At 43.0% G+C, this 26,218-nt stretch overlaps 2 protein-coding genes and 1 long non-coding RNA gene across 3 annotated transcripts in view; 2 read left to right on the top strand and 1 right to left on the bottom strand.

The window, feature by feature from the left end:
- The window catches only part of LOC118423459 (sodium/potassium/calcium exchanger 4-like), a 50,347-nt gene extending 39,934 nt beyond the window's left edge, over positions 1 to 10,413 (top strand). The window contains exons 11-20 of the mRNA XM_035831630.1: positions 1,221 to 1,399; positions 1,895 to 2,053; positions 3,069 to 3,220; positions 4,410 to 4,480; positions 6,226 to 6,392; positions 7,793 to 7,907; positions 8,276 to 8,388; positions 8,884 to 8,949; positions 9,354 to 9,536; positions 9,604 to 10,413. Coding sequence (XP_035687523.1) covers positions 1,221 to 1,399; positions 1,895 to 2,053; positions 3,069 to 3,220; positions 4,410 to 4,480; positions 6,226 to 6,392; positions 7,793 to 7,907; positions 8,276 to 8,388; positions 8,884 to 8,949; positions 9,354 to 9,500 — 1,169 coding nt within the window. The 3' untranslated portion in view covers positions 9,501 to 9,536; positions 9,604 to 10,413. The remainder of the gene's footprint in view (positions 1 to 1,220; positions 1,400 to 1,894; positions 2,054 to 3,068; positions 3,221 to 4,409; positions 4,481 to 6,225; positions 6,393 to 7,792; positions 7,908 to 8,275; positions 8,389 to 8,883; positions 8,950 to 9,353; positions 9,537 to 9,603) is intronic.
- A 5,766-nt stretch (positions 10,414 to 16,179) lies between these two features.
- Positions 16,180 to 21,451, bottom strand: LOC118424654 (serine hydrolase RBBP9-like). The gene is made up of 6 exons (XM_035833315.1): positions 21,166 to 21,451; positions 20,908 to 20,950; positions 20,348 to 20,453; positions 18,840 to 18,925; positions 17,093 to 17,202; positions 16,180 to 16,348 (listed from the first exon to the last, which is right to left on the bottom strand). The coding sequence occupies exons 1-6, from the start codon at positions 21,391 to 21,393 to the stop codon at positions 16,238 to 16,240; spliced, it is 684 nt and encodes a 227-aa protein (XP_035689208.1). The 5' UTR covers positions 21,394 to 21,451; the 3' UTR covers positions 16,180 to 16,237.
- A 1,751-nt stretch (positions 21,452 to 23,202) lies between these two features.
- LOC118424664 lies at positions 23,203 to 24,721 on the top strand. Its single transcript, XR_004832227.1, has 3 exons — positions 23,203 to 23,403; positions 24,467 to 24,471; positions 24,613 to 24,721. It is a non-coding gene; the product is annotated as an uncharacterized LOC118424664 (long non-coding RNA).
- The last annotated feature ends 1,497 nt before the right edge of the window (positions 24,722 to 26,218 follow it).

Here is a 26,218-nt window from a genome sequence, read left to right as displayed (position 1 = left end):
AGACATCAACAAGAGAAACTCCATCCTCACGAGTGAAAGTAAGTACCAGTAAAGATGAAACTCCATACTCATGAGTGAATGTAAGTACCAGTAGCCACCAACAAGAGAAAGTCGTGAGGATGTTCGAGGAAGTGGTATTATTTTTGCGAGGTACCTGGTGAGCTTCCTTCACGAAATCATGACACCAAGAATGTGCTCTCCCATTGTATTCCTAGCCTGGAATCCAGCCGTGTTGTACTTTGGTCGCTCCCCTAAGGTACGTGTTGGCAGGACCTCGCAAAAATAAAACCACCTCCTCGAACATCTGCAACTTTACCGTATGAAGTTCCAGTTCATTGCTTCGCCAGACGAGTACGCCTCAGGTCTAGACTGTGACCCGGCCTGCCTTTGGTGTAATGAGACTTTGTTCCATATCACTGGTCCATGATATTGGAGTCTGTCCTGGATCGACTGTGGAATGCTCAACCAGTGAAGGTCCCGCCTTGAGGAGGACTGGGTATCATAGGTTCATAAGGAGTGTTGATTGATGTCAAAACCCTTGTCACAATGTCCTCACAGCAACGGAGAGGATAAAATGCCACATTTAAAACAGCAACAGACAAACTTTATGATGTAGCAAAAGTTAGGTAGAAATGCACAATGTCATTTTTTCATTCATTTTAAGTGTGGCATCAATTAGGTAAGTTAAAATTACGATTGGGGTTGAGAATTTCTGTTTGTGGAAACGAAGAAAATAGAAAAGTACACATAAAAATATATACAAATAATGCCCACGTCTTGTGTAGTTTGGTGTCATTTATGTCATACTTTTCGTTCCCAAAAGCTGCCCGGCCGGGCCCCGGTTTGGAAATGTAACGTATTCCTTAACGGCGAGACGTTTGGGCGGATAGATATCAAGGAACCTTGGGGCAGATCTTTTTTTAATTCACTCCCAGTCGAACTAATAGATGATAAATGTACCTCTTTTTTTTAAAGAAAAGTTTTTCACTGTCATTCTACACAAAATTTTCTCACCTCGAATTCTCGGTCGCTCATCCGTCGACCATCGCCAGGAGTGGTGATTCAATTACTCTGACGAGGGTCGCCGGATGAACGACCAAAAATTCGAGGTGAGATAATAATTGTGTAGAATGACAGTAAAAAACTTCAAAATGGATTAAATGGATTCAAAATGGATGAGCTAATGCTAACAAATGTACGTCCTTTTTTTCACCATGCAGGGAGCGCGTCTGACAGTAAGACCCCGTCCCCAACCCACAAACCGCTGATGGTGGACGAGATCATCCAGCAGTCTCCCCGCAAACTCAACTTCCACGACGCCGGCTTTAGGGTCATGATGACGCACCACTTCAAGCCGGAGACACGGCTCAGGGCCGCCGCCAGGGTGCTGGTTCTGGAGGTAAGCTTACACGATAAACAATACACAATAAACAACAAACATCCCACCCGGGCACCGATTTGGAAATGCGACCGTATCATTACCTTACTGAAGAGCTGATATTTCCCTAGTCATGGCAGAAAGGATAGACGCTATGTACAGTTTTACAGGTTCATTGTGACATTGGGACATCCTCCTTGCTCGAATAGCACAATAAATAGTGAACCACGGCTTAACCTTCTGCCCTAAAGTACCCTGTCACACATTTGCCACGTGGACGGGTGGTTATACTTACTCTCCAAGTAGAGGTTCGGGTCCGGCTATTTTGACGTGATTTTAAGCATTTTTGTCTAATTTGTCCATTTGGCCGGCGGACATAAAAAAGGGACAAAATAGAAAGCCCGGCAAAAACACATCAAACAGTCGAAGCCTAACCTCTGCTTGTAGAGTAGGTTATACTAGCTATACAGATATGTGTTTTCAATCTTTGTATTGTGTTATGGTTACCTGTTCCAGATGCAGGAGCAGGCCAGGGTACAGAAGCTGCGCGAACAGAAGTGCGCGCGGCTGCAGCAGCAGCAGAACCAAACTCTTCAGTACCAGGGACAGACCCCGCACGACAGCCAGCAGACTCTAGAGGTTCTGGACGGTCTGATGTCCGGCGGAACTTCTTCGGTAAGTTTGTTTATTCAGTACCAGGGACAGACTCCGCACGACAGCCAGCAGACTCTGGAGGTTCTGGACGGTTTGATGTCCGGTGGGACCTCTTCGGTAAGTTTGTTTGTTTGTTTGTTTGTTTGTTTATTCAGTACCAAGGACAGACTCCACACGACAGCCAGCAGACTCTGGAGGTTCTGGACGGTCTGATGTCCGGCGGGACCTCTTCGGTAAGTTTGTTTGTTTGTTTGTTTGTTTGTTTATTCAGTACCAGGGCCAGACTCAGCACGACAGCCAGCAGACTCTGGAGGTGCTGGACGGTCTGATGTCCGGTGGAACCTCTTCGGTAAGTTTGTTTGTTTGTTTACTTGTTTGTTTATTCAGTACCAGGGCCAGACTCAGCACGACAGCCAGCAGACTCTGGAGGTGCTGGACGGTCTGATGTCCGGTGGAACCTCTTCGGTAAGTTTCTTTGTTTGTTTGTTTATTCAGTACCAGTGACAGACTCCGCACGACAGCCAGCAGACTCTGGAGGTGCTGGACGGTTTGATGTCCGGCGGGACCTCTTCGGTAAGTTTGTTTGTTTGTTTGTTTGTTTGTTTATTCAGTACCAGGGCCAGACTCAGCACGACAGCCAGCAGACTCTGGAGGTGCTGGACGGTCTGATGTCCGGTGGAACCTCTTCGGTAAGTTTGTTTGTTTGTTTACTTGTTTGTTTATTCAGTACCAGGGAGAGACCCAGCACGACAGCCAGCAGACTCTGGAGGTTCTGGACGGTTTGATGTCAGGCGGAACCTCTTCGGTAAGTTTCTTTGTTTGTTTGTTTATTCAGTACCAGGGACAGACTCCGCACGACAGCCAGCAGACTCTCGAGGTTCTGGACGGTCTGATGTCCGGCGGGACCTCTTCGGTAAGTTTGTTTGTATGTTTGTTTGTTTATTCAGTACCAGGGACAGACTCCGCACGACAATCACCGGAGAAGGATGTCTAAGCTTCATCGACGCTTTACGCTGTGTTTCTGTACTTGCCCCAGGCGGTGTCCCGATCTCAGTCGACCAAGTCGTCGATCGGCGGCGATATCCCCGAGGTGGTGGTGACGACCACGTACGCGCTGGACCCTCCCGGCGGCATTCCAAACGGACTGGCACCGCAGAGCCCCATCACAGGGCAGGACAGCGACAGCGCGTGAGTTGGCGATAATTTTTCTCCACATCTTTAGCATACATACATGTCTCTGCTGAATCTTTTAAACACATGTATTAAAACGAATGCCTTACCATTTAAAAGTTTGTTTTGCTGGGTTTATACATCATTGATATGCAATTTCCATTTTCTACCTTATTTACTTTATTTATTGTTATGAGTTTGCTTGTGTTACCAGTATGTATTTCTTTGGTTTGTTTTAAGTTGATTTGAACCATTGTTTTATATCTATGTACGCAAGGCGCATTGAAAACCGTCCTAGTGGCGACATGTCGTCCCTGGTTAAATAAATAAAATGAAATGAAATACATAATGAAATACAAAGATTATAGACTTCGAATGAAGACTCATCTGTGTTGGTAGACTTCGTTGTTGAAAAGGTTGAGCTTTTATCCAACACGAGGGAAAAACTCACCATGAATTTTTGGTTGATCTCGCCGAACTTCATCAGATTATTGTAGACTAATCTCATTGAGGCTGTAATAAGATGAATAAATGAAAGGTTTACACAGGGTTCTCCCCAGAATTTTTTAGTATAGTGGAGGGGCTGGCACCAACGCGCTGCACTTTCATGAAAATGGGTTCATTTTGCAATAACAGAGGGTTTCAAATGCTACAAGTATAATATACTGTTGTTATTCCTTTGTTGTGAAGTGGCAAAACTACTATTGTTTTGATCATTGCTCATTCACAAGTTTTTGCAGACAATGCTGACTGGAAAAGTGATGCCACTTGGTACAAAAATCTGTGAATTGTCATTAATCTTAGCAAAACTAACAAAGAAAATAGGGAAGAAATACACTAAATTTGAAAAATAGTATAGTGGAGCTGGCTGAGAGTATAGTGGAGGGCCTCCCTTATTCCACTCTCTGGGGAGAACCCTAAAAGTTTATATATTGCATGATAAGGCAGTGCGATCACGCAATAGCGGCCAGAATGAGCCGAACTGGGTTGTGATTCACAGTACATAAGAAATGGGAAAGGTTGACAATATATTACAAGCAGCAGTAGAGTTGGCAATGCATTAAAAGTTATGATTATGTTTGACACTTATTCAAAACCAAAGCAATGTAAACATTCGGTAAACACTAAAGATTTACAAATGGCTCTATATAATCTACAAACCTTTGGAATACACCGACATATTTCCCCCAATGATATGTTGTTTCAGTACCCAGAGTTTGGCTGACGGGGACCTTCACAGTGAGGAGTTAGAACCAGGCGGCATCTGTGAAATCCCAGGTACGAGACTGTAGGCAATGCTCCTACGCTAGTATTGAGTTTGAGTTTATTTTGATCCACATTTAGCCTCATCAGAGGCTATTCTTCCTGTGGCCACATACATATTTACACATTACATACGTACAGTTAAAAACATACAGAGACATACAAAGTGACAATACAGATGTGACACAATTTCTCATAGTCAATATTTACAGTCCATTTTTACAGTCCAATACTTGCTAATTGCTGTTCCATAACTGTGACATCCTGTACAGGAAGCGCCTTTTCTGAGAGTTGGATTTTGGTTTCGGTAGTCTGATCGTGTTCATTGAGCATATTCGGTAGTTGTGAATCTCAGACTGAAAGTGTCTATTGATGAAAACGCGCTATACAGATCCCGGGGGTACTTGATGACTACAATCTCAAGAAATGTTATACATTCAAAGCATAGGAGATTTTTTAGGTATGTTTTGTATAAAAGTATAACCGGTAAACACATCTTTCCCAGTTTTAAAAGTTTCCAACAGGTTGCGTAATACCAGATCTTAATTTTGGTGGGTTCTTTGCCTTGCTTAATGCAGCAAGAAGTTGCACTTTGTACAGTTTACCTTTAGTCCAAACTGTCAAGTGAATGTGGTCCGAACGACAGGCCTTCTCCCAGAAACGTCGTGACCAAACTTTGAGAACACTCATCGTAATTGGCCATTTTGCAGATCTGATTATTTTGAGACCATCGTGTTAAAAGTCATTACCGTTCAAAGCGGAGTAATACAAGGCACCAGGGGATTCACTTATTCCAAATGGGTGGGTGCTTTTAATGAGGGGGCAGTGGGGAGATTTATTACAGACCATCTATTCCCAGACTTCCGCCTCCAGGGAACAGAAAAGCTCTGCTCTTTTTACCCAATTATGCTGTGTAAGGAAAGGAAAGGAAAGTGATCTCGATCCAGTTTTAGCCCACTGAAGAGCTAGTCTTCCACTGGTCGTGACAGAGAGGACAGACGCTATGTACAGTATTTACAGGTTCATTGTACCGGGGAAATTCCCCTAGCTCTTTTCGACAAGCACAATGAACAGTGGACCACAGCTTAACGTCCTGTCCTAAGGACTGCAACTCTTTCCGGTAGCGTGCATGTCGCGTGTGCATGTGAGCGACACAGTCGGAATCGAACTCACGGCTTCTAGTCCCAGAGGCAGGGCTACTGGGCTACGCGCGCTATCTGTGTAACAACAGTCTTTATTGGCATTCCCAGAGGGTTAAATAAACAGTTGACCAAACTAGGATAATGCTTGGTAGTTACAGCAGTTCGCATATCAATCGAGAAGACATATGGAGTGGACTAAAGTTAGTGACTTAAGTTAGCGAGATTAAATGATTAGACTATAGCCCCCTGGCAGCTTTCAATTGTACTGTATCAGGACTTCCAGTTTCGATATCTCGTGCTCTGGACATGTTACGGTCTTAATATTTCAAAAGTAGATAGTTGTTGTTATTCAAATACAATTTAATCTCTACAACTTGGTAAAAAAATGGATATTACTTCTGGACGTTTCGAGCGACATCTATCACTCTTCCTCAGCGTCACTAGAATGAACTGGCAGAACAAGAGTGACTTTTGCATATGATCCTTTACAGTTAGTGGTTCGACCAGTTTTTCTAGTTAGCTGTTCATTCTAGTCATGCATTCTAGTTTACCTGGATGTATAACCTTCATAAACGATAGTTGTTGTTGATGATGAAAAGTCTCGCTTTGTTTCCGCAGACGATTTGTCCGGGAAGTTCCGCTGGGTCGTCATGCTGCCATGCGCAGTCGTGCTGTTCGTCACGTGTCCTGACGTGCGCAAGCGCCGCTGGGAAAAATGGTTCATCGTCACCTTCCTCATGTCCATCTTCTGGATCTTCATCTTCTCCTACATCATGGTGTTCATGGTGAGTCTTCTCCTACGTCATGGTGTTCATGGTGAGTCTTCTCCTACGTCATGGTGTTCATGGTGAGTCTTCTCCTACGTCATGGTGTTCATGGTGAGTCTTCTCCTACGTCATGGTGTTCATGGTGAGTGTTCTACTACGTCATGGTGTTCATGGTGAGTCTTCTCCTACGTCATGGTGTTCATGGTGAGTGTTCTCCTACGTCATGGTGTTCATGGTGAGTCAATACGTCATGGTGTTCATGGTGAGTCTTCTCCTACGTCATGGTGTTCATGGTGAGTCTTCTCCTACGTCATGGTGTTCATGGTGAGACATCTCCTACGTCATGGCGTTCATGGTGAGTCTTCTCCTAAGTCATGGTGTTCATGGTGAGACATCTCCTACGTCATGGCGTTCATGGTGAGTCTTCTCCTACGTCATGGCGTTCATGGTGAGTCTTCTCCTACGTCATGGTGTTCATGGTGAGTCATCTCCTACGTCATGGTGTTCATGGTGAGTCTTCTCCTACATCATGGTGTTCATAGTGAGTAATCTCCTACGTCATGGTGTTCATGGTGAGTGTTCTCCTACGTCATGGTGTTCATGGTGAGTCATCTCCTACGTCATGGTGTTCATGGTAAGTCTTCTCCTACGTCATGGTGTTCATGGTGAGTCATCTCCTACGTCATGGTGTTCATGGTAAGTCTTCTCCTACGTCATGGTGTTCATGGTGAGTCATCTCCTACGTCATGGTGTTCATGGTGAGTGTTCTCCTGCGTCATGGTGTTCATGGTGAGTGTTCTCCTACGTCATGGTGTTCATGGTGAGTCTTCTCCTACGTCATGGTGTTCATGGTGAGTAGTCAGATCAGGCTTAAAGCCGCTGTTACACATGGACCATCCCATGGCTTTGCTCTTGACCACTGCACAACCAAGGTCGACGCTGAGTTGGGAACAGTTTGGAATCAATCCTATTCTGGCTCCAGTTCGCTCCTCTGAGTTTGATTTGTTACCATTCATAATCGGCTGGCGTAGAAGACCTTTGAAGACTATTAGACAGACTCGCCGACCAAATCCCAGTCATAACGTTAGATGACCTTGCTTACGACTGCTGATGACTGGAGAAGGTCTTCATGCCATGGTCGGCTATGTGTGACAGGGCCTTAACGCATGATGATGATGATGATGATGATGATGATGATGATGAACGCATCAGTTTTGCGCTTTGCTAAGGTAGTCTGATTACCCCACACCCGAATGAACGCTGTTTCTCATGGATATTAGTAAGACGTGCGTATGGCTTTTCTTATATCTTAAACCCAATACTTCAGGCTTTAAGTCTCATCCGAGAGGATACTTCTAAGGGTTCTAAACATCTTTTAGATCTATTGTAAGCATTTGAACCTGATGTTTCTTCTTCAGGCCACCATCATCGCCTACACCCTGGGCATCCCGGATACCATCACGGGCATCACGCTTCTGGCAGCAGGAACCAGCGTACCCGACGCCATGGCCAGCCTCATCGTCGCTCGGCAAGGTCTGCTTGTTTGCTTCTTTCTTTAATTTCTATAACCGATGAATCATCGTAAGGTATGATACACAGCAGTTTTGTACGTTAAGTCCACCCTAAGGAATATCTGATGTAAAGTCTAATACATTCACATCGGAATTGACCCCCACTTTTTTCGAGCAGCGCTGTGTTCTTTAAAGTCTCTTTAAACTTTCATCAAGCAATGGCTGCCGATAGATCCCCTGGTACTAAAGTTAGCTGCCTGTCACTATTCATGTAAATAGCTTTAAATGATTGTTTTCCTACTGTCTTTACTGTATTTACATGTACTTCATGTATCACATAAAGACTAAATTCCCTGAATTGTACTTTGTCCCCGAATGTTTCCCTGGTAGGTCTGGGAGACATGGCCGTGTCTAACAGCATCGGGAGTAACGTGTTCGACATCTTACTGGGTCTCGGGCTGCCCTGGTTTCTCAAGACCACGGTTGTCTCCTGGGGAGGATCGGTAAGGAAGATGCATTCGTTTGCACGTTTTCAATGAATATAAGAATAACGTTAAAGAGAGAGGTGGAGGAGGAAATGCTGGACTTAGGACAATTGACAACAAAATGAGAATATTCTTTCATCATCATCATCCGGGCGTGCTGGTTGCACGGATGGACATGCCTCTCTCCCTCCATCCATCCTTCCCTATCCTCCATAGCCTTGGGCAGATCTTCAGCTGAGCAGCCAGGATCATCACAGAATATTCTTTGCACAGCTATTTCGTCGGCTTTTGAAAATATAAGTAAATGATGAGACATGAAATAGTTGCATCGATAATTTTGATGTCAAATATATACCTGTTCATCATAGCATGTTATCATGTCATGTCATATCAAAGCATATCATGTCGTTATTCATGCCACATAGACCCAGTCTGCAGTTAGTTAATTCCTTATTTGAGACTGTAAGATTTGTTCAATATCGATATTGTATGTGTGTTTGTTGTCTCTGCCAGGTTGCCATCAATAGTCGGGGAATGATCTACTCAGTCGGACTGCTTTTCGGAACTGTAGTTCTCATGGTGAGTTAGGTACCGTTTATCTTGTGTATCAATCGCAATTTACGTCAATATAGTATCTTTTCTCTTAGTCAGAAGTCCTGAGTCCTGGATCTTGTGCTCTTGGGAAATGCACTTAGCGCGTCTTTCCCAACTCCACCGAGGTGTAAAAATGGGTACTCGACTTTGGTTGGGGAGGTAAATATGGTGGAAGGAGAAGGCTGGGCCGGGGCCCTCCTCCCAATGCCGTGCCATAGACAACCCGCTGCTCCTACGGCCTAAAGGCTATGGGACAGCTCTTTAGTATTCTCTATTTCAAACACACAATGTTGTCAAGTTTAAGAGCTAATATCAGTCATCAGCGTGTTCTGCAGACATCATGGCGATGAGTTTCATACGTGTATGTTTTTTCCACCCGTCTTTTCCAGATCCTGGGCATCCACTGCAACCGGTGGCGCCTGACCCGACCGCTCGGCATTATCGCTATGATCACGTACGCTGTGTTCCTCGTCTTCGCCGTCTGCATCGAGTGTAACGTGTTCGTGTACGTCAACCCGCCGCTCTGTCCCGAGTAACATGGACCGTCAACCCGCCGCTCTGTCCCGAGTAACATGGACCGTCAACCCGCCGCCCTGTCCCGAGTAACATACGTCAACCCGCCGCTCTGTCCCGAGTAACATGGACCGTCAACCCGCCGCTCTGTCCCGAGTAACATGGACCGTCAACCCGCCGCTCTGTCCCGAGTAACATGGACCGTCAACCCGCCGCTCTGTCCCGAGTAACATGGACCGTCAACCCGCCGCTCTGTCCCGAGTAACATGGACCGTCAAACCGACGCTCTGTCCCGAGTAACATGGACCGTCAAACCGACGCTCTGTCCCGAGTAACATGGACCGTCAACCCACCGCTCTGTCCCGAGTAACATGGACCGTCAACCCGCCGCTCTGTCCCGAGTAACATGGACCGTCAACCCGCCGCTCTGTCCCAAGTAACATGGACCGTCAACCCGCCGCTCTGTCCCGAGTAACATGGACCATCAACCCGCCGCTCTGTCCCGAGTAACATGGACCGTCAACCCACCGCTCTGTCCCAAGTAACATGGACCGTCAACCCGCCGCACTGTCCCGAGTAACATGGACCGTCAACCCGCCGCCCTGTCCCGAGTAACATGGACCGTCAACCCGCCGCTCTGTCCCGAGTAACATGGACCGTCAACCCGCCGCTCTGTCCCGAGTAACGTGGACACATTCACGCTCACCTAGTCACTGGAATATCAACCTCTACTTACAATGCTACAGCACACTAACGCAGGATCAACTGTATGGTGTTATCGTCATCAATTTAACTGTCAGATTCACCACAAAACTTTTTCCCATTTTTGCACAGTAACCTATCCATTTGTGTTGAATAGAATTGAAATGGACGCTATATCCTGACCTAACCATTGGAACATCATTCTCTACTTACGACAGTCCTGTTGCAACTAGCCCAACTGTTAAATCCATTAAAGCTACATTGCACTGTTGCTCTTTCTGCCTATCTGACAGTTAAGACCGACAGATCGACCATAGAGCTATTTCCCAAATCGCGGGCGAACCTGCCACTTTCGTACCGTTATGGATGTATGAATGAATGGCGGAAAAGTTTTCTATTCTACAACATGCATTTAAACAGTGACTAGTCACTCCCTATAGTTCAATTCCCTTTCTGGACCTGCTGTAGAATGATTTGTAATCGTCTTTAGTAGGAAAACCCGCCTCTTATGCACAATATAGGTAACCTTGAAACACTCAATTTTGTTCCCCGAAACATACATGTATAACCACATCCTGCTATCTGCATTCACGAATGTTGAGATTATCCTGTCTCTCCCCATGCCAAGGTTGGACAGAAATACGACCAACTGAGCTGTACAAAAGATCGTCGCGACCAAAAATCCCCTCCGCTGTAAATTGTGCGCTCCCTTTACTCATTCCCCATCCATGACCAAATCAAACTGAGACGCGGCAACCAGAATCCTTAGTCATTGAAAGATGATTATTATGTATACTACAATGTAACAGTATATTTGTATGAACTAGATATAAATTGTACATAAAATGTGAATATCTCTTGGACTCGTCGGAAGCCAGGAAGAGAGATAGAGGGGTCAGACATTTGTGCCTAAATCTCTGGACAAATTTAAGAGTCGGATCACATGATTCTTTTGCCCGAGCGGATATGACGGGGGGGGGGGGGGGTATTGCAGTACAGCTAACAGACACAGTCCCAATGACGTGTACATGGACTAACACGTGCTGGGAGCAGCAGAATGTATAAAAGTTCATATCCGCTAGAGAGTACGCAGAAGCCAGACCTTCAATGTCTGGTAAATGGAACTCGGCATAGATGCGTCGTGGACCACAGACCTCGTTAGAAGAACCAGTTTGGGACTGAACAAAGACGTGACCTCACGGAGGGAGGCTTGAGCTGAAATTACAGTAGTGAAAGTTAAACTCTCGCGTGAGTACAGCAGACGAGAATAGTACATTGTTGTAATAATGGTGGGGTGACTCCAGTTTTGACATACTATACGTTGTGATGTAATCGTTACTACAAAAAGAATAGTTCGAGTAAAGACCTGACGTCACGTTTTTTATCAGAACGAGGCTGGAACCAAGTGAAACTACCTTAACTTCTGCTTTATCTCGATACAACAATTTTGAATCGTATGACCATATTGCACAACATAATACAAGAGATACAGAATGTTTGATATTTGAAAATTTTGTAATCAAGAAAATTTTATTTAGCGTAATATCAGTTAACACAGAGGAACTTGTGCTGCCGTCATTGTTCGACATAAGAACGCAGTTTTATTTTTGCTTGAATAATGTGTCTAAGGAACTTCCACCCCGATTATTTCTGTGGTAGAAAGAGAAAATTTTTGTTGTCCAAAGACACAGGAACTGAAGGTAAACATTCAAGTCGCCTCATGTCTGTGAGGCTCCAAATGTCACTGAGTTTACTTGGACGCCAACTTGAAAAAGACTTACCTCGAAAGGAACACACGGTAGAACTATCAATTTACGGTACCGGTACTGTTTCCTTTACCAGTCTGATGCAGTCTGTCTCCTTTGGAACCCTCTACAAAAAGAAACAGCTGATGTGTGTGACAGTTAAGTCGATCGTAACGCAGTGTCTTCCAGACTCCGCGTGGAAGCGACCAAACAGATTGAATAATTTGCCAGAGAAGATCTAGTTACGCAGACATTACGGAGTTAGCCAACCAGATGAGGTTTAACTTTTGCCTCCAACGTTGGGTAACAACTGGCAGATTATTCATCCTATTTGGCACATCAGCAACATTCCAGCTACAAAAGGAGATTGGAGCGCTAGCCCAGCAGAAACTGATACGTTTCAATTGCAGAAATCCCCGCTAATTAATAAGTGGTCGGCTGATTTCTTTGTGCACCTCCTGGCATTGCCTCTCAAGTTCCTAGACCTTCCGACTGGTAAAAGAAACGTTCCGCTTTTGTATAAGATAATATTGTATTGTACAGATGTATGAATGACTTGGTCATGCGAGAGGGACAGGCCAGGGATCGTGCCGTATTTGTTACGTCATACACGGAAGATCGGATTTCCAGCGGTACAACTTTTCTTTACGTCTGTCTCATGTTCAACACCTTCGGACTGTGGCATCTGGTTTTGGAATGCTGGACGATCATTTTGAGTTTGCTGACATAAACGATTCTGTGTTTTCCTGAAGAGGACGACCATACACTTAGGCATTTTGCATCTAACTACCGATTTTCCAACAAAGGAGACGCACAGGTTCATATACTTGATGAGGCCGGGTTTGCAAAGTAAATGGCGATCTTAGACTTGCACTAGCCTGGTATTCAGCCGTAAAATATCTCCCGAGTCTCTTCTCTCCTCTTTGCAATCACAAAGAGGAGAGAAGAGACTCGGGAGCTATATTACGGCTGGATACCAGGCTAGACTTGCACGTCGTTTTCTGATGCGTAAGAAAGAAGGTACTGAACATGTTTCAACAGTGAAAAGTCGTGATGCTGAAAATCGAGTCTTTACGTTAACGTGGGTGCCAATCAAACATCCCTGAGCTGTTCCGGTGAAAACATCGCTCATTCTATCTACAAATATATATATATATAGATGTTACCTGTTGTACAGTTTAAGAAATAGAGCCTTCAAAAAATGTTACTATGTGACACGTTGACGGGTACTTGTGGAGAGTCTGTCGCAGTAGAATTTTGACACATGTATAGAGTTACATAGTTGCATTCGAAACTGCTGCATATTTTTGATAGGAGGTACCACAGAGTTTATTCCTAGAGCAGAGAGCACGTCTATTGAGAGTATATAGTCATAGAGCATATTTATGAACACAGAATGTGCAATAGGTCTTCAGTAAACAGGATCTCAACGAAGATCTGGTAATTTCCAAAATCTGTTGACGTGAAATACACAGGATTTCAGCTCTTGTAGAGTTTTTGATGGAGAAACAATAATGTACATAGGAAAGTGAACTTTTAAAGAAGTAGAACACCATTATTGCAGGCTTGACCATGGACTTCGCAGTGCTGCACAGTAAAAGTGATGTTTAGATACTGCGCAAGTTAGGAAGGACTGTACTGGAAGTAAATGCACTCATTACAGAAGTTACAGAATGCCTTCTTACAGAATAGGTTTTGCACAGGACACCCGCGTGTGTCAGGAAAGCAGTGGATGTGTACTGTATCTTTACAGCCACATTGTCACTTATAGTTGACGGAATGTCTTATTTATCATTAGCCAGCTTGTCTCGAAATTCCCAAGAAGAGAAGATTTCATATTACGTACGAGTATCGTCTTTCCTCTACAACACTGTTGTTCTGTAAGAGCCTTTGACTGTATCTGCAGATGATGAATCGAAGTTTGTGTGACACTGAATTTGTTGGCATGATGTATTGCGGCAGTATGCACGATATATCAAGTGATCATGTGTTAGCATGTAGCTTTGCAGATGTATCTGTTAATAGTGAAGATCACGATCAAGTACGATGCTGTACTCACTGAAAAGTCAGTCCGACTACCTTTGACTGTCATTTGGAATTTAGTCCATGTCAAGTATAACGTTAATAACCGTTTCTTACAACCCTCACGTCAATGTAGACAAGATTCAACTGTAAATATTTGCTATACAATCTATATAGTCTTCTGACCAGACCTCATGGGTAGAAATGGTAGAAACTGGCCAAAATAGGGGGTATACTTTACTACTTGATTTGGCTAGTCATTGGAGTACAAATGTTTGTCAGTTGAAAATGGGAACGAAATGGCCGGCTTACTCATCTGGCAAATTATCTGGTAAACATTTCGGCTAGTTGGCCAGTATCTACTATTTTTCTAGCAACCAACCGAGTCTGGTAGAGGCTACAGATAATATACGAGTCTTGTCCATGTGCTTTAAGCTGACGTATAGGTGGCATTATAAAGGTGTTCAACGTTCAAACGGGGTGTATATAAAATGGTGTTTCCTGCTTCATTTGAAAACCTATCATATTGAATAAGACGTAACACAGACCTTGCATCATACATTTGCCAAATGCAGCACCTAACCTGACTTTGCAAATGCAAAGAGAACACAATTCTGTCTCCTGCCGGGTCCCTTTTTAACAAAGAAGGAATGACACACTGCTGCTTGCCCGAACAGATGCCAAACACAGGAATGAGAGAGAGCTTTATCCGTAATGTAATGTTCACGTGCAGAGTGCCTGTAGAAAATGTCGAGCTGAAAACACTAGACTATGTTTATTTTTGTGTGCACCGAAGATCAGGGGAGATTCAAATATGACAGTCCTTGTGGATGTCTGCAATGTCATACAACAACAAAATTTGCTTACCTCGAATTTTCAGTCCCACTTCCGTCGACCTTCTTCTGGAGTGATGATTCAGTTACTCTGATCACGTGACTTGGAGACACGTGACTCGAGTAACGAATCATAAATGCCTGAATCATCACTCCTGAAGTAGGTCGACGGAAGTGCGACTGAAAATTCGAGGTAAGCAAACTTTGGTGTTGTATGACAGAGGAAAATCTTCAATATGGATGACATCAACACAGATGAGCTTTCATGCTGATATCAATGTCTGCAATGTAACACTGCTTAGTTTGTGCAGAACTGTCACATGACATCCTGGTGTACTTGTCTTGGCATCTATCTGTACATGTATAGTATATGAAGTTTCTGTACATGTTGCAACTGGTGAAAATAAATTATGGTCTTCCTAAATTTTCTTTGTCATCTCTCTCATTTATTTTTTCAAATGACCACAAAACCTAAGATAGAATGCACAGTATCTGCAACTTTATTCAAGAGTTTAAAGTTCACTTTGCTTATTTATATCTATATTTATTGATGAGGTAATCATAAATTTGACACAAGATCTTGGTAAGTGGCAAATCCTTAAAGTTAGTATAAAGAATTTAAGGGACTTAAAACATGGCATCACAGTCAACAAGGCATCCATTCCTACATTCAAAACGTACACTGGTGTAGCAAAGTGAGACTAGTGTGGTAGACCGGTACCAACAAGTTGGCAGCTACAATCATGGCTTCCATATTGGTGCCACTTTTACAACTACAGTGTATCTAACTAGTTTCACTTCTACAACTACAGTCATGGCTACCTATCTAGTATCACTGCTACAAGTACTATCGTTAGGCTTCAACACAACATATTTGCTCATTTTGGTAATTTGTAGTCATGTTGACCATCTCCAAACAAGAAAAAAATTGTCCCAAAATCAGGCTTTGAAAGGTTGGTGTAGGAATGTGAAAAGATTGGGAGGATAGCCTGCAATCATCCGTTATTGATGCTGCTGCATGCTTAGAGCATGTGTCTGCTGAGGGATGATAGGAGTGCAGGTATGCTGGTTGGCTTCATCCACCTCCCATTCATCTATCCACAGTGGACTATTGATCCGCATATTTAACGCTAGTTCACCTTTATCCGTTGGGTAACCTATATCCGTTGCTTTTAAAAACAGGGTATTTGGGCATATCTAGTCGACAGGTGGTAGTTTTAAACTGCAATATCCTGAAAATATTGCAATTTGAAACTAACGTCCTTCGGCGTGATATCCCCAAATACCCTGTTTTTAAAAGCAACGGATATAGATTACCCAACGGATAAAGGTGAACTAGCATTATAATGGTGAAAATACATTATGGTCTTCCTAAATTTTCCTTGTTGTCTCTTTCATTCTTTTTAAATCACCACAAGACACAAATTTGACACAAGATCTTGGTAAACTGGCCATTGATTATTGGTCCACGTGGGTCTTGACCACCTCCACCAGTTCCGGGAAGTCGTACGACATGAAGTGGCCCCTGTTGGCAAACTTGTGCAGCTCCGTGCTGAGACCCTGCGCTACCTGGAACCAAACATTGGAGATCGTAATAAAGAACAAACAAACAAACAAACAGTCACAGAGGTGAAAACCAAGACCCTGCGCTACCTAAAACCAAACATTGGAGATCGTAATAAACAAAAACAAACAAACAAACAAACATTCTCAGAGGTGAAAGCTAAGACCCTGCTCTACCTGAAACCAAACATTGGAGATTGTAATAAACAAACAAACAAACATTCCCAGAGGTGAAAGCTGAGACCCTGCTCTACCTGATGAAACCAAACATTCTCAGAGGTGAAAATGGTTGCTAAGTTTCAACACCCCTCTGTCAGGGTCTGTGTGCTCTTTTCCAAAACAGGGCTCGAAATACTACACCTTGCTGCACCCAATTTTTTTCTGTGGATGCACTGGTGCACCCAAATATCAATGTGGACTACTTCTACTAGTATACACCATATTCTTGACATCTAAGTGTTAGACAGATAATACAATGTCCGTCATAGTACTTGTTAAAGAATTTGGAATTGGAATTTGGGTTCATCGAAACTAGGTTTAACTGAAATTCTACTTTATTTTACGTGGTGTTTTTGTGCACCCAATGCAAGGAGTGGTGCATTAGTGCACCTAATCCAAAAAATGAATTTCAAGCCCTGCATAATGTAAATAGCCCTTAAGGCTAGCCTGGATGGCTGGTTTGTCAATCAGTGAGTTGGTTTGCATCATCAGTCAAACCAGTGATGGAAAAAAAGTACAGAAAATACTCACCTGCTGCTGCTCCTCCCACGGGATGAATGGATCGTCCCGTGAGCCGAACTGCACCACCCATCTGGTGTTTGCCTTGACCTTGTCCCACTGCCAAGGTCGGCTGTAGTAACCTGGGGACGGGTCACAAATAAACATGCACATGGAGTCTCTTTGTTTGTGCTTCTATATTTATTCAAGGGGTATTCCACTGTCCCATCAAATCACAAAAATCCACTGAACACTTGTTTGCCTTTTTCTGCAGTTGTAAATTTGACAAATGACGTCTAAAATCTCCTTTCTTGGTAAATTGGTTAAGTTGGATTTTTTTCTGCTGCACAAAATTCTTACAGAAGCCCTCCAAGGTCGTTTCTGGTCGATGTGTCAGTGGCCAGAGCATTCCAAAGTGTAATTGCCTCATGATTAGCAGGGAGTTTCCATGGAGGCTGGATGAGCTGGTCTGGTTTGTGGACACTGGTGAACCCACGTCACACAGTCCATCATCTGCAGCTGCATCCTCCTACGCAGGAACATCCAACAGCGAAACTGCCTGTCTGGATGTACCCTGCTTTCTCAACCGTCACCATTAGTTCCTGACCTTCCTGCTTATAAATATTCATGAGCTCGCCCTTATATATGCGAGATCCCTTTTGAAAACTGAAAGGCCTATTCTCTGATTGGCTGATGGTTATTGGCAACACCCACAGTAACCAAGAGTGACGGTTGAGAAAGCAGGGTACATCCAGACAGGCGGTTTTGCCATTGGATGTCCCTGCATAGGAGGATGTTGACTGCCCGAAAGTGGTAGAGTTCAAAATTTGCCAGAGACTTGACTGCTGTATTCTTCACATGAAAATCTATGCCATTACATCGGATGGAGCATGGGCATCTGCAAACTGTAATGGCATATTACTGCCCAAAATGTGATTTAAAGCTCACAGACTTCTCTGCCCCTTAATTATTCCGCTGTGTGACAGAGGCTTAACAAACATTAGCTTGTGGGCACATCTGCTACAGAAACTAGAGAACAATTTTTTTTTTAATGAAAAGATAGCAACATTTCCTATGCAAAGTATGTAGAATTGTGAATAAGACAAAGACCTCAAATTTGAGACGAATGACAAGTTTAAAACATTTTGATTGAATATCTATACCTAAATGCCTTTGTATTTTGAATTTATAGTAGTGTTTCACAGACTTTGTTCTGATGGTTGAGTCAGCACCATGGACAGAGCCATACATGGCAAGTGTTCAGCCAGGCGTGCTAAGGCAGCTGCTTGACACCGAATTTGTTTTGGTCCTGGGTTTAGGTTACAAGGAGGAGAAGGTTAAATTGGTTATAAGGATAGGATTAGCTTTTTGTTCACAGTTGGATAAGGAAGGAAGTATCTGTTGTGATATGATAGATCAGTGCTGTCTCCAGGACCTGTCAAACTGTCTCAGGACGGAAAGTTGCTTGTAGGGACAAAAAAAATATTGCCCCTTTCTTCCCCAAAAATCTGAACTTCCTGACATGAAACTGTTGAAAATCTACTTTTTTAAGCTTAATATGACAGATTTAAGCAAGAAAATCAACAAGATGGGTTTCAAAACATTCAGTGGGACAAAAAAGATCAAAGCTGAAGACAGTCTGTGGTGGATGGTTCAGCACCAAGGCCAGTGCCATACTAATGTCTTAGATGACTTTGTCGGCATTGAAGTAGAGAAGACTAGCTGATTTGATATCCTTAACAATGAAGAAAGCGCCATGATTAATCCATGCTACACTTACCACTCGCTCTTTCATTTTCATCCCCCAAGTCTGTGACACACGCGGACACCAACACGATGCCAAACACCTGGTACTGTTCAGCATATCTGCAACATAACAAGTTTGTCACACATAAATGTAATAACCTGTCACACAAGCAGACACCAACACGATGCCAAACACTCGGTACTGTTCAGCATATCTGCAACATAACAAGTTTGTCACACATAAATGTAATAACCTGTCACACAAGCAGACACCAACACGATGCCAAACACCCGGTACTGTTCAGCATATCTGCAACATAACAAGTTTGTCACACATAAATGTAATAACCTGTCACACAAGCAGACACCAACACGATGCCAAACACCTGGTACTGTTCAGCATACCTGCAACATAACAAGTTTGTCACACATAAATGTAATAACCTGTCACACAAGCAGACACCAACACGATGCCAAACACCTGGTACTGTTCAGCATACCTGCAACATAACAAGTTTGTCACACATAAATGTAATAACCTGTCACACAAGCAGACACCAACACGATGCCAAACACCCGGTACTGTTCAGCATATCTGCAACAGCAATTGTTGGCAAGACAATTAACTATACTGTACTGGTTCCAGGTTCATTTATCCTAGGACTATCGTAGAGTTGCCGTAAAATACAAGTAGGAGGGGCACCGGACTTCACAACTTTGAACAGTGTTTGCAGCTAGATGTGCAAAGGTTAGGTGTGACGGGTCCTTCAGTGAAACATAACCAACTGCTATCATGTAGCATGCTGTGAAGCTAGTGTTTTAATGTTGCACCAAAGGACAGTTATACAAGACTTTGACATACATTGTAACTTTGTCTGAACATGCCATATCCAGACATAACCTCAGTATCAAGGTAAATGTCTTCTTTTCAGGAGCTTTTGTCTGGAGCTTCTTGTAGTTGTAGTTCTTGCCCTTGCTTCCTTAACGTTACATGACTAACTGCTCCTTTTGAAAATCGGCCTGCTCCCTGATTCTGCCTAACTGTACAGTATGTGCATCTCAAAAGGATTGAGCCCCAATGACCAGATAACTCTTCAAACACAGCTCACCAACCTGACAAGATGAAAACAAATTGTAAGATCTTACGCTACTTCACCTTTATCCGTGGGTATCCTATATAAGTTGTATAAAAAAACAGGGTATGTAGGGATATCAAGTCAGCAAATGTCGAATGGTATATGGTTTCAAATTGCATTATTTTAAAAATATTGCAGTTTGAAAAAAATATCACCATCCTTCATCTTGATATGACTGATAGCCTTGTTTTTATATACATCGGATATAGGTTACCCACGGATAAAGGTGAATTAGCATTAAATTTTAGAACTTGTTTTCATGCTGTCAGGTACTGTATAGCTAAGGTAAGGAATTACACACATCAAGGCCATACTTGATGGAGGAGTGACAGTGGGCTAACCATCTTCTAGCTCCTGACCGCAGGGGCACTACGGTCTCTGCGGTTCAGGTAAATTCAGTACTCACCTCATAGCAGCCTCCGCTCCCGAGCTGTGACCAATGACGATGGTTCTCTCATCACACTGCAGCTCCTCACGCATGAAAGGGATCCAGATGTTCTCTCTGGCCATCACTAGGGAGACAAACAAAGATGGTTGCCATGGGAAACTAGCATTCAAACAGGATTTACATTAAGTAGGCAGCACTTGATGAGAACAACCCGTGAAGGCAACATGGTTTTCTCTTGGCCTTTACACACAGTTTTAAGGACCTGCTGGGGACGGCCCTTAAACTTGATTATCACCTCATCTCAAAGGTAAAATCTATCAGACAGAAAGATAGCCAATCAGCACTAAGGAGAGACATTATAATTAAGGGTTGAGTGAGCAATGGCAAATCAGCACCAAGGTGAGACACATTAAAAAGGGTTAAGTTAGAGAAAGTCAATCAGCACCAGGGACAAACACCATACCAGGTTGGCATGTTAAGAATTTTTTTTGATATTAGCAAACCAAAGACACTGGTAAAAAGCCAACCTTACACACAAGCAGACTAAAAAAGAGTGACAATATGTAGAGTGTCCATACCTGGATCCGGCATGTTCTTCAGAGTGCACTGGAAATTAGGAATCTGAAATAAAATATATAATATAACCGACTGCTACTGTGCTGCATGCCAATGAAGCTGGTGTATTATGCCTTGAGGGCAGTTATACCAGCTATACAGATACGGACACACATTATACTACAGTCTTCTAAATTTCTAAATAGTAGTGCCACACTTGAAGCTGATTTTCTGGTTATGCAAACAAACAAGCAAGTGGAGCAGAAGTCAGGAATACATACGTCGTCCAGGTTGCTCTTGACCCAATCGTACCAGTTGCTGTTGTACACGTCTCCCGCCCCGTTGCCGGGGACGATAACCGCCCTCTCCGCCCGCGCGGCCATCGCCCCGCCTGTCCTGTACAGGTCGATCCGCAGCAGGGTGGAAACTATTTGCATGGCGAGAAGGACACAGATGACATAGAACAGGACGTCCTCAAGCACCTGGTGGACACTCCCCGGGACAGCCATGTCCCAAGGAACTTTTCTTTTGCATATTTGGATAGGAGGATGACCTAACGTTTTCTTCTACCCTCTGTCAGTAATGACTTAGTGAAAGTGATATTGACCCAGCTAAGCTCACTGCACTGAAGAGCTAGTCTTCCACTGGTCGTGACAGAGAAGACAGACGCTATGTACAGTATTTACAGGTCATTGTACCAAGGAAATTCCCCTAGCTCTTTTCAACAAGTAAAAGAGTGTTCACAATGAACAGTAGACCATGGCTTAACGTCCCGTCCTAAGGACTGCAACCCTTTCCAGTAGTGTGCATGTCGGGTGAGCGACACAGCCGGGATCAAACTCAGGGCTTGTAGTTCCAGTGTCGGGCCGCTAACTACTGGAGTGACTGGACTATGCACGCTACCACTTGATGTTCATCTTCCAACACTGCAGGTGTTTCACTCTTCACAGAAGCACAACCATCCAGTAAGCACAAGAGAAAGAACCCACAGTGGAAATTAGTGAATAAGCTTGTATTTCACAGAGATCAGAGCGCATTGTGCGGCAACAGGAATTCTAGGTAATAATTGTCAAAGGTAAAGGCCCACAAAAAGTAAACAAAACCCGTCTGGACGTTGTTATGCAAATCAAAACGATGGTCGATACAAGGACTGTTTTCTTTTTCGAGGCCTTTACTTTTGACATATTACCTAGAATTCCTGTTACGCGTTCTGACTTCCGTGAAAGGGCTTATAGTAACCCAACAGTACAGAATGTGTTAGTATTGAAACATGTAGCATACGAGGGGCGTGCAATAAGTAATGTCCCTGATCCATTTCCAGTTGTCTGATCTAGATGAACTTTCGTATGTGTAATGATTCATATCTTTATGGTATTTGTTGCAAAAAATAGCTCTGAACTAATTGCGGTTTCTGATTTACTGGTGTTTGAACTGAGTCAGGTGTGAGATGGACCAGGTGTGAAATGGAGCCAGTTGAGTGTCGCGCAGTGATCCGGTTTTTGTATTTGAAAGGACGCACACCAAAGGAGACTTTTGATGAAATGAAAAAAATTTATGGTGATGATGCCCCATCATATGACCTTGTAAAACGCTGGCATCCTGAATTCAAACATGGCCGGAAGTCTGTGGAAACAGCTCCCAGACCTGGTCGTTCCTCTTCTGCCATTGATGAGGCATCTGTTGGACGACCAACCTGGGTTGTCCTACAAAAACGGTGTCCAGAGCTGCATCAAACTATGGGAGAAATGCATAACTCTGGGTGGTTCCTATGAAGAGAAAGACTAATAACTGTGCCAAGTTTCATTAATATCCTGCTAAGAGAAATGGGTCAGGGGCATTACTTATTGACTGCCCCTCGTATAGAAGGACTCTGGGTAGAGAAAAGTTTTCTTTAGGGTACCTTTAAACATCAGTCATGTCCATAGTGCATTAAAGAAAAGTCTCATTGATAAGGAACATCCTGTCAATAGTATATATAACTATATTCTTATTGACAGGAATAACCAAGGAAACCTACATCAATAGTGCAAAAATTGTTACTGATAGGAACACCCTGTCGACAATAGTGCAATGAATTCTTACTGTTGTTTATGGCCTCGTGAAATAATAAATGTTAAGACACTGCATAATTTTCAGGTGTATGAATGAATTGAATACCAGATGTCAACATATCCATATCACAATCGATTGAGTCCGAACAAAATGCATGTGCAGAACGATGCAGAAGTGTGACTTAAAATTTTAGCTTCTATCTCCTGTTCATTTGTTTAAAAATTCCCGTAAACAACAACATAAACACATTTTCCTACCAAGCAAACCTTTTCCGGATCTCTCCCAGCTGCTTGAATGTTGATCTCTGGGTGACCTCTGACCTCGATCAGCTGATAATCAGTCATATGACCGAGTGAAAATGGCGGGGAACACCAACAACACAGCCGCGTTAGACAGCAGAACCAACACTCCTGGAGCCGTGCAGGAGATGTTGTATAAGGTGCTGGTGATCGGGGAGTTCGGCGTGGGTGAGTAGATCCGCTTATGTCCAAGCAGACGACTCTGGTAAAAGCGATGCCTTAGCGATATGGGGAGGGCGACTTTCACTTCCGGGTTTGCCTAACTTTGTTTGCAAAGTTCGATCGTCAGTTGCAGTGTCAAATTATGCTCGCTCGTCTATTGCATGTTTGAATCGGGGTGAATGTAACGTTAGATGTTGTCTGGAACTTGTGACGTGTTCCAGGACAGACTGTAGAGGCGATCTTTGTTATAGGCGCTGCACGTGACATGGTTGACCCAGATCTGTCTGTTTGGTTACTGCGTGCGTTTCATCATGTGCGGTGTTACGTCCATTTAATGATCGTACTAAGAAACATTAGTTTACATGTCAGTAGCAAAAGTAGACCCAAAAGGTTCTTGCGTGTTAGAAGAAATAAAACATACAGTTAAACTAAAGCCATTTATGAGGACATAAATGTTTTAATTCGATATCTATATGCTATATCAATGTCTTTTTTTTATCATGTAACGTTATGACTACCAACTTCAGCAGTATTAACAGCTTGTGAAAGGAAAGGAAAGCTTGTAATTATATAAAATGCTTCCATGCTTCATTTGTGCAATAACCTACGTTTTTGACCTCTGACCTCTCACGTTCAATTTAAGTTGCCTCAGTTAATTTTTTTACTTTTCTGTTTACCAATTGTATAAGTTTTGTTGATTATGTTCGTTTTTATTGTATATACCTATATTTGTCGGACTCCAGGAAGAATAGCAGTACCACTTCGGTGGTACCGCTAATGGAGATCCCAATAAAACAAACAAACAAACAAACCTTTCCAATGCGACTTCTTCATAACACTACGAATATGACTTTCCATTGTATTTATAATGTACTGCGGAATTTGTTTCAATCGCAAGTGTGAGGCACAGCAAAAACCTCATTTCCCCTCCGTACAGTCCTAGCAAGAGTAAATACATGTATATCTACAGTAGCAAATGGGTAGTACATTTACCCATTGTTTGGATAGGATGTTTCCATACCAGTGACTGCAAATTTATGCTGACAACACTTTATCTTTTATTTTTCAGGAAAGGTAGGTCGCCTTCCTGATCCGTAGGAAAATGATCTTTTTGTCATCTTTTAAAATTCCATTTTACTTTCTTTTGCTTCTATTATTTTGTTCAAAATTTAAGACATTCAGTCTAACCTTCCGTTCCACCACTTTTCATTTTAGACATCCATAATTAGAAGATATACAGAAGGTAAGAGGCACCTGTGCATCTCTTTTTTTTCTTTAGTATGAATTAATTGCTTTCAAATGTGCTACAAAATATGTGTCTTTATTTTTTTTTACTCAATGGATATGTGTACTTTATACAGTCAAACCTGTCTATAGCGGCCACTCAAGGGACCGGACAAATTTGGCCACTATAGACAGGTGGCCTCTGTATAGAGGTGGCAACTTGTAGACAAAATACCCAAGGGACCGACAAAAAGTGGCCACTATGGACAGGTGGCCCCTCTGTAGAGGTGGCCCCTCTGTAGAGGTGGCCCCTAATACAGGTTTGACTGTATTTGTTGTCATAACATATCCACCATTAATAAACCAAGAGTTGAGTTTGGTTTCGATTCACTTTTGACTACAGCCTTTAGCAAGCTATTCTTCTAAGTGGTCCAGAAAACAGAGTACATTTATACAATATGACCACAACATGAAATGTTTAGATGAATTTGCATTGAACACAGTTTGAACCTTAGGAGAATTTTGCACATTTTATCAGGTGGGAAGCTTTACAGTAACCTTGTTGCCTGACTGTTTTCTGCACCAGGTTATTTTTCGCCAAACTACAAGCTGACCATAGGAGTGGACTTTGCCCTCAAGTCGTTAGACTGGGACGAGCAAACAAAAATAAACTTGCAGTTGTGGTGAGTACAAGAATGCTTTTTACTTTGTCTTTTGGACAACAATAACTACAATTTTTGTACCACCTTTACCTTTGTAGCAAATACTGAAGGAGAACTCTTACTCCAAAAGTTGAAACTGGACAAATGCATGAGTCCATGTATCTAATACATGACATTATTAACATACAGTCCAAATTCCCCCAATATACCATTCTAAGGACCAATAGAATGTGATCTATTTGAACATGTGATCACCGAAGGCTTGCGTCAATGGTAAAATTATCTAAGGCACCACCAAAAAAGTGGTCATATTGGCCAGATGGTCCTTATGTAGAGGTGGCCACTTGTACAGGTTTGACTGTATATCAATGGCCAGGTGGGCCTTATGTAGAGGTGGTCACTAGTACAGGTTTGACTGTATATCAATGGCCAGGTGGTCCTTATGTAGAGGTGGTCACTTGTACAGGTTTGACGTACCGGTTACCAATGACCAGGGGGCCCTTATGGGGTGTTCATTTATACAGGTTTGACTGTATTATAGAACTTAACATCTTCTGTTCACTACAGGGACATTGCAGGGCACGAGAGATTCGGCCACATGACGAGAGTTTATTACAAATATGCGTAAGTTTCATTTTCTGTTGCTGAGGTTTTCAGACATCTGGTCTGACTCAGCTGTCCTTAACAGAGATTGTAGCACTGATGCTATTGAATATCATCAGAAATTGTTGTGCTTCACCTTTATCTGTGGGTAACCTACATTTGTATATCTGTATTCAGGAACTGGGTATTTAGGGATATCAAGTTAATGGACAGTGGTTTCAAATTGCAAGATTTTCAAAGTATTGCAATTTGAAACCACTGTTCATCGACTTGATATCACTTGATACTTCATCGTCTTAATACCATATACCAACTTTCGGTCATACCGTCTG

Source organism: Branchiostoma floridae, chromosome 1, assembly GCF_000003815.2.
Source record: "Branchiostoma floridae strain S238N-H82 chromosome 1, Bfl_VNyyK, whole genome shotgun sequence".
In the NCBI taxonomy this organism is placed as follows: domain Eukaryota; kingdom Metazoa; phylum Chordata; class Leptocardii; order Amphioxiformes; family Branchiostomatidae; genus Branchiostoma; species Branchiostoma floridae.
The sequence above is the reverse complement of the archived record's forward strand: the minus strand, read 5'-3'. Positions and strand labels throughout refer to the sequence as shown.

Excerpts from the sequence above, each read along its gene's own strand:
- LOC118424654 (XM_035833315.1), bottom strand. The coding sequence starts at position 21,393 with ATGGCTGTCCCGGGGAGTGTCCACCAGGTGCTTGAGGACGTCCTGTTC. Across the intron at positions 17,203-18,839 it reads TGAAAATGAAAGAGCGAGTG|GTTACTACAGCCGACCTTGG; the intron begins GTAAGTGTAGCA and ends ACCCGTCCCCAG. Across the intron at positions 16,349-17,092 it reads CGTGGGAGGAGCAGCAGCAG|GTAGCGCAGGGTCTCAGCAC; the intron begins GTGAGTATTTTC and ends GTTTGGTTCCAG.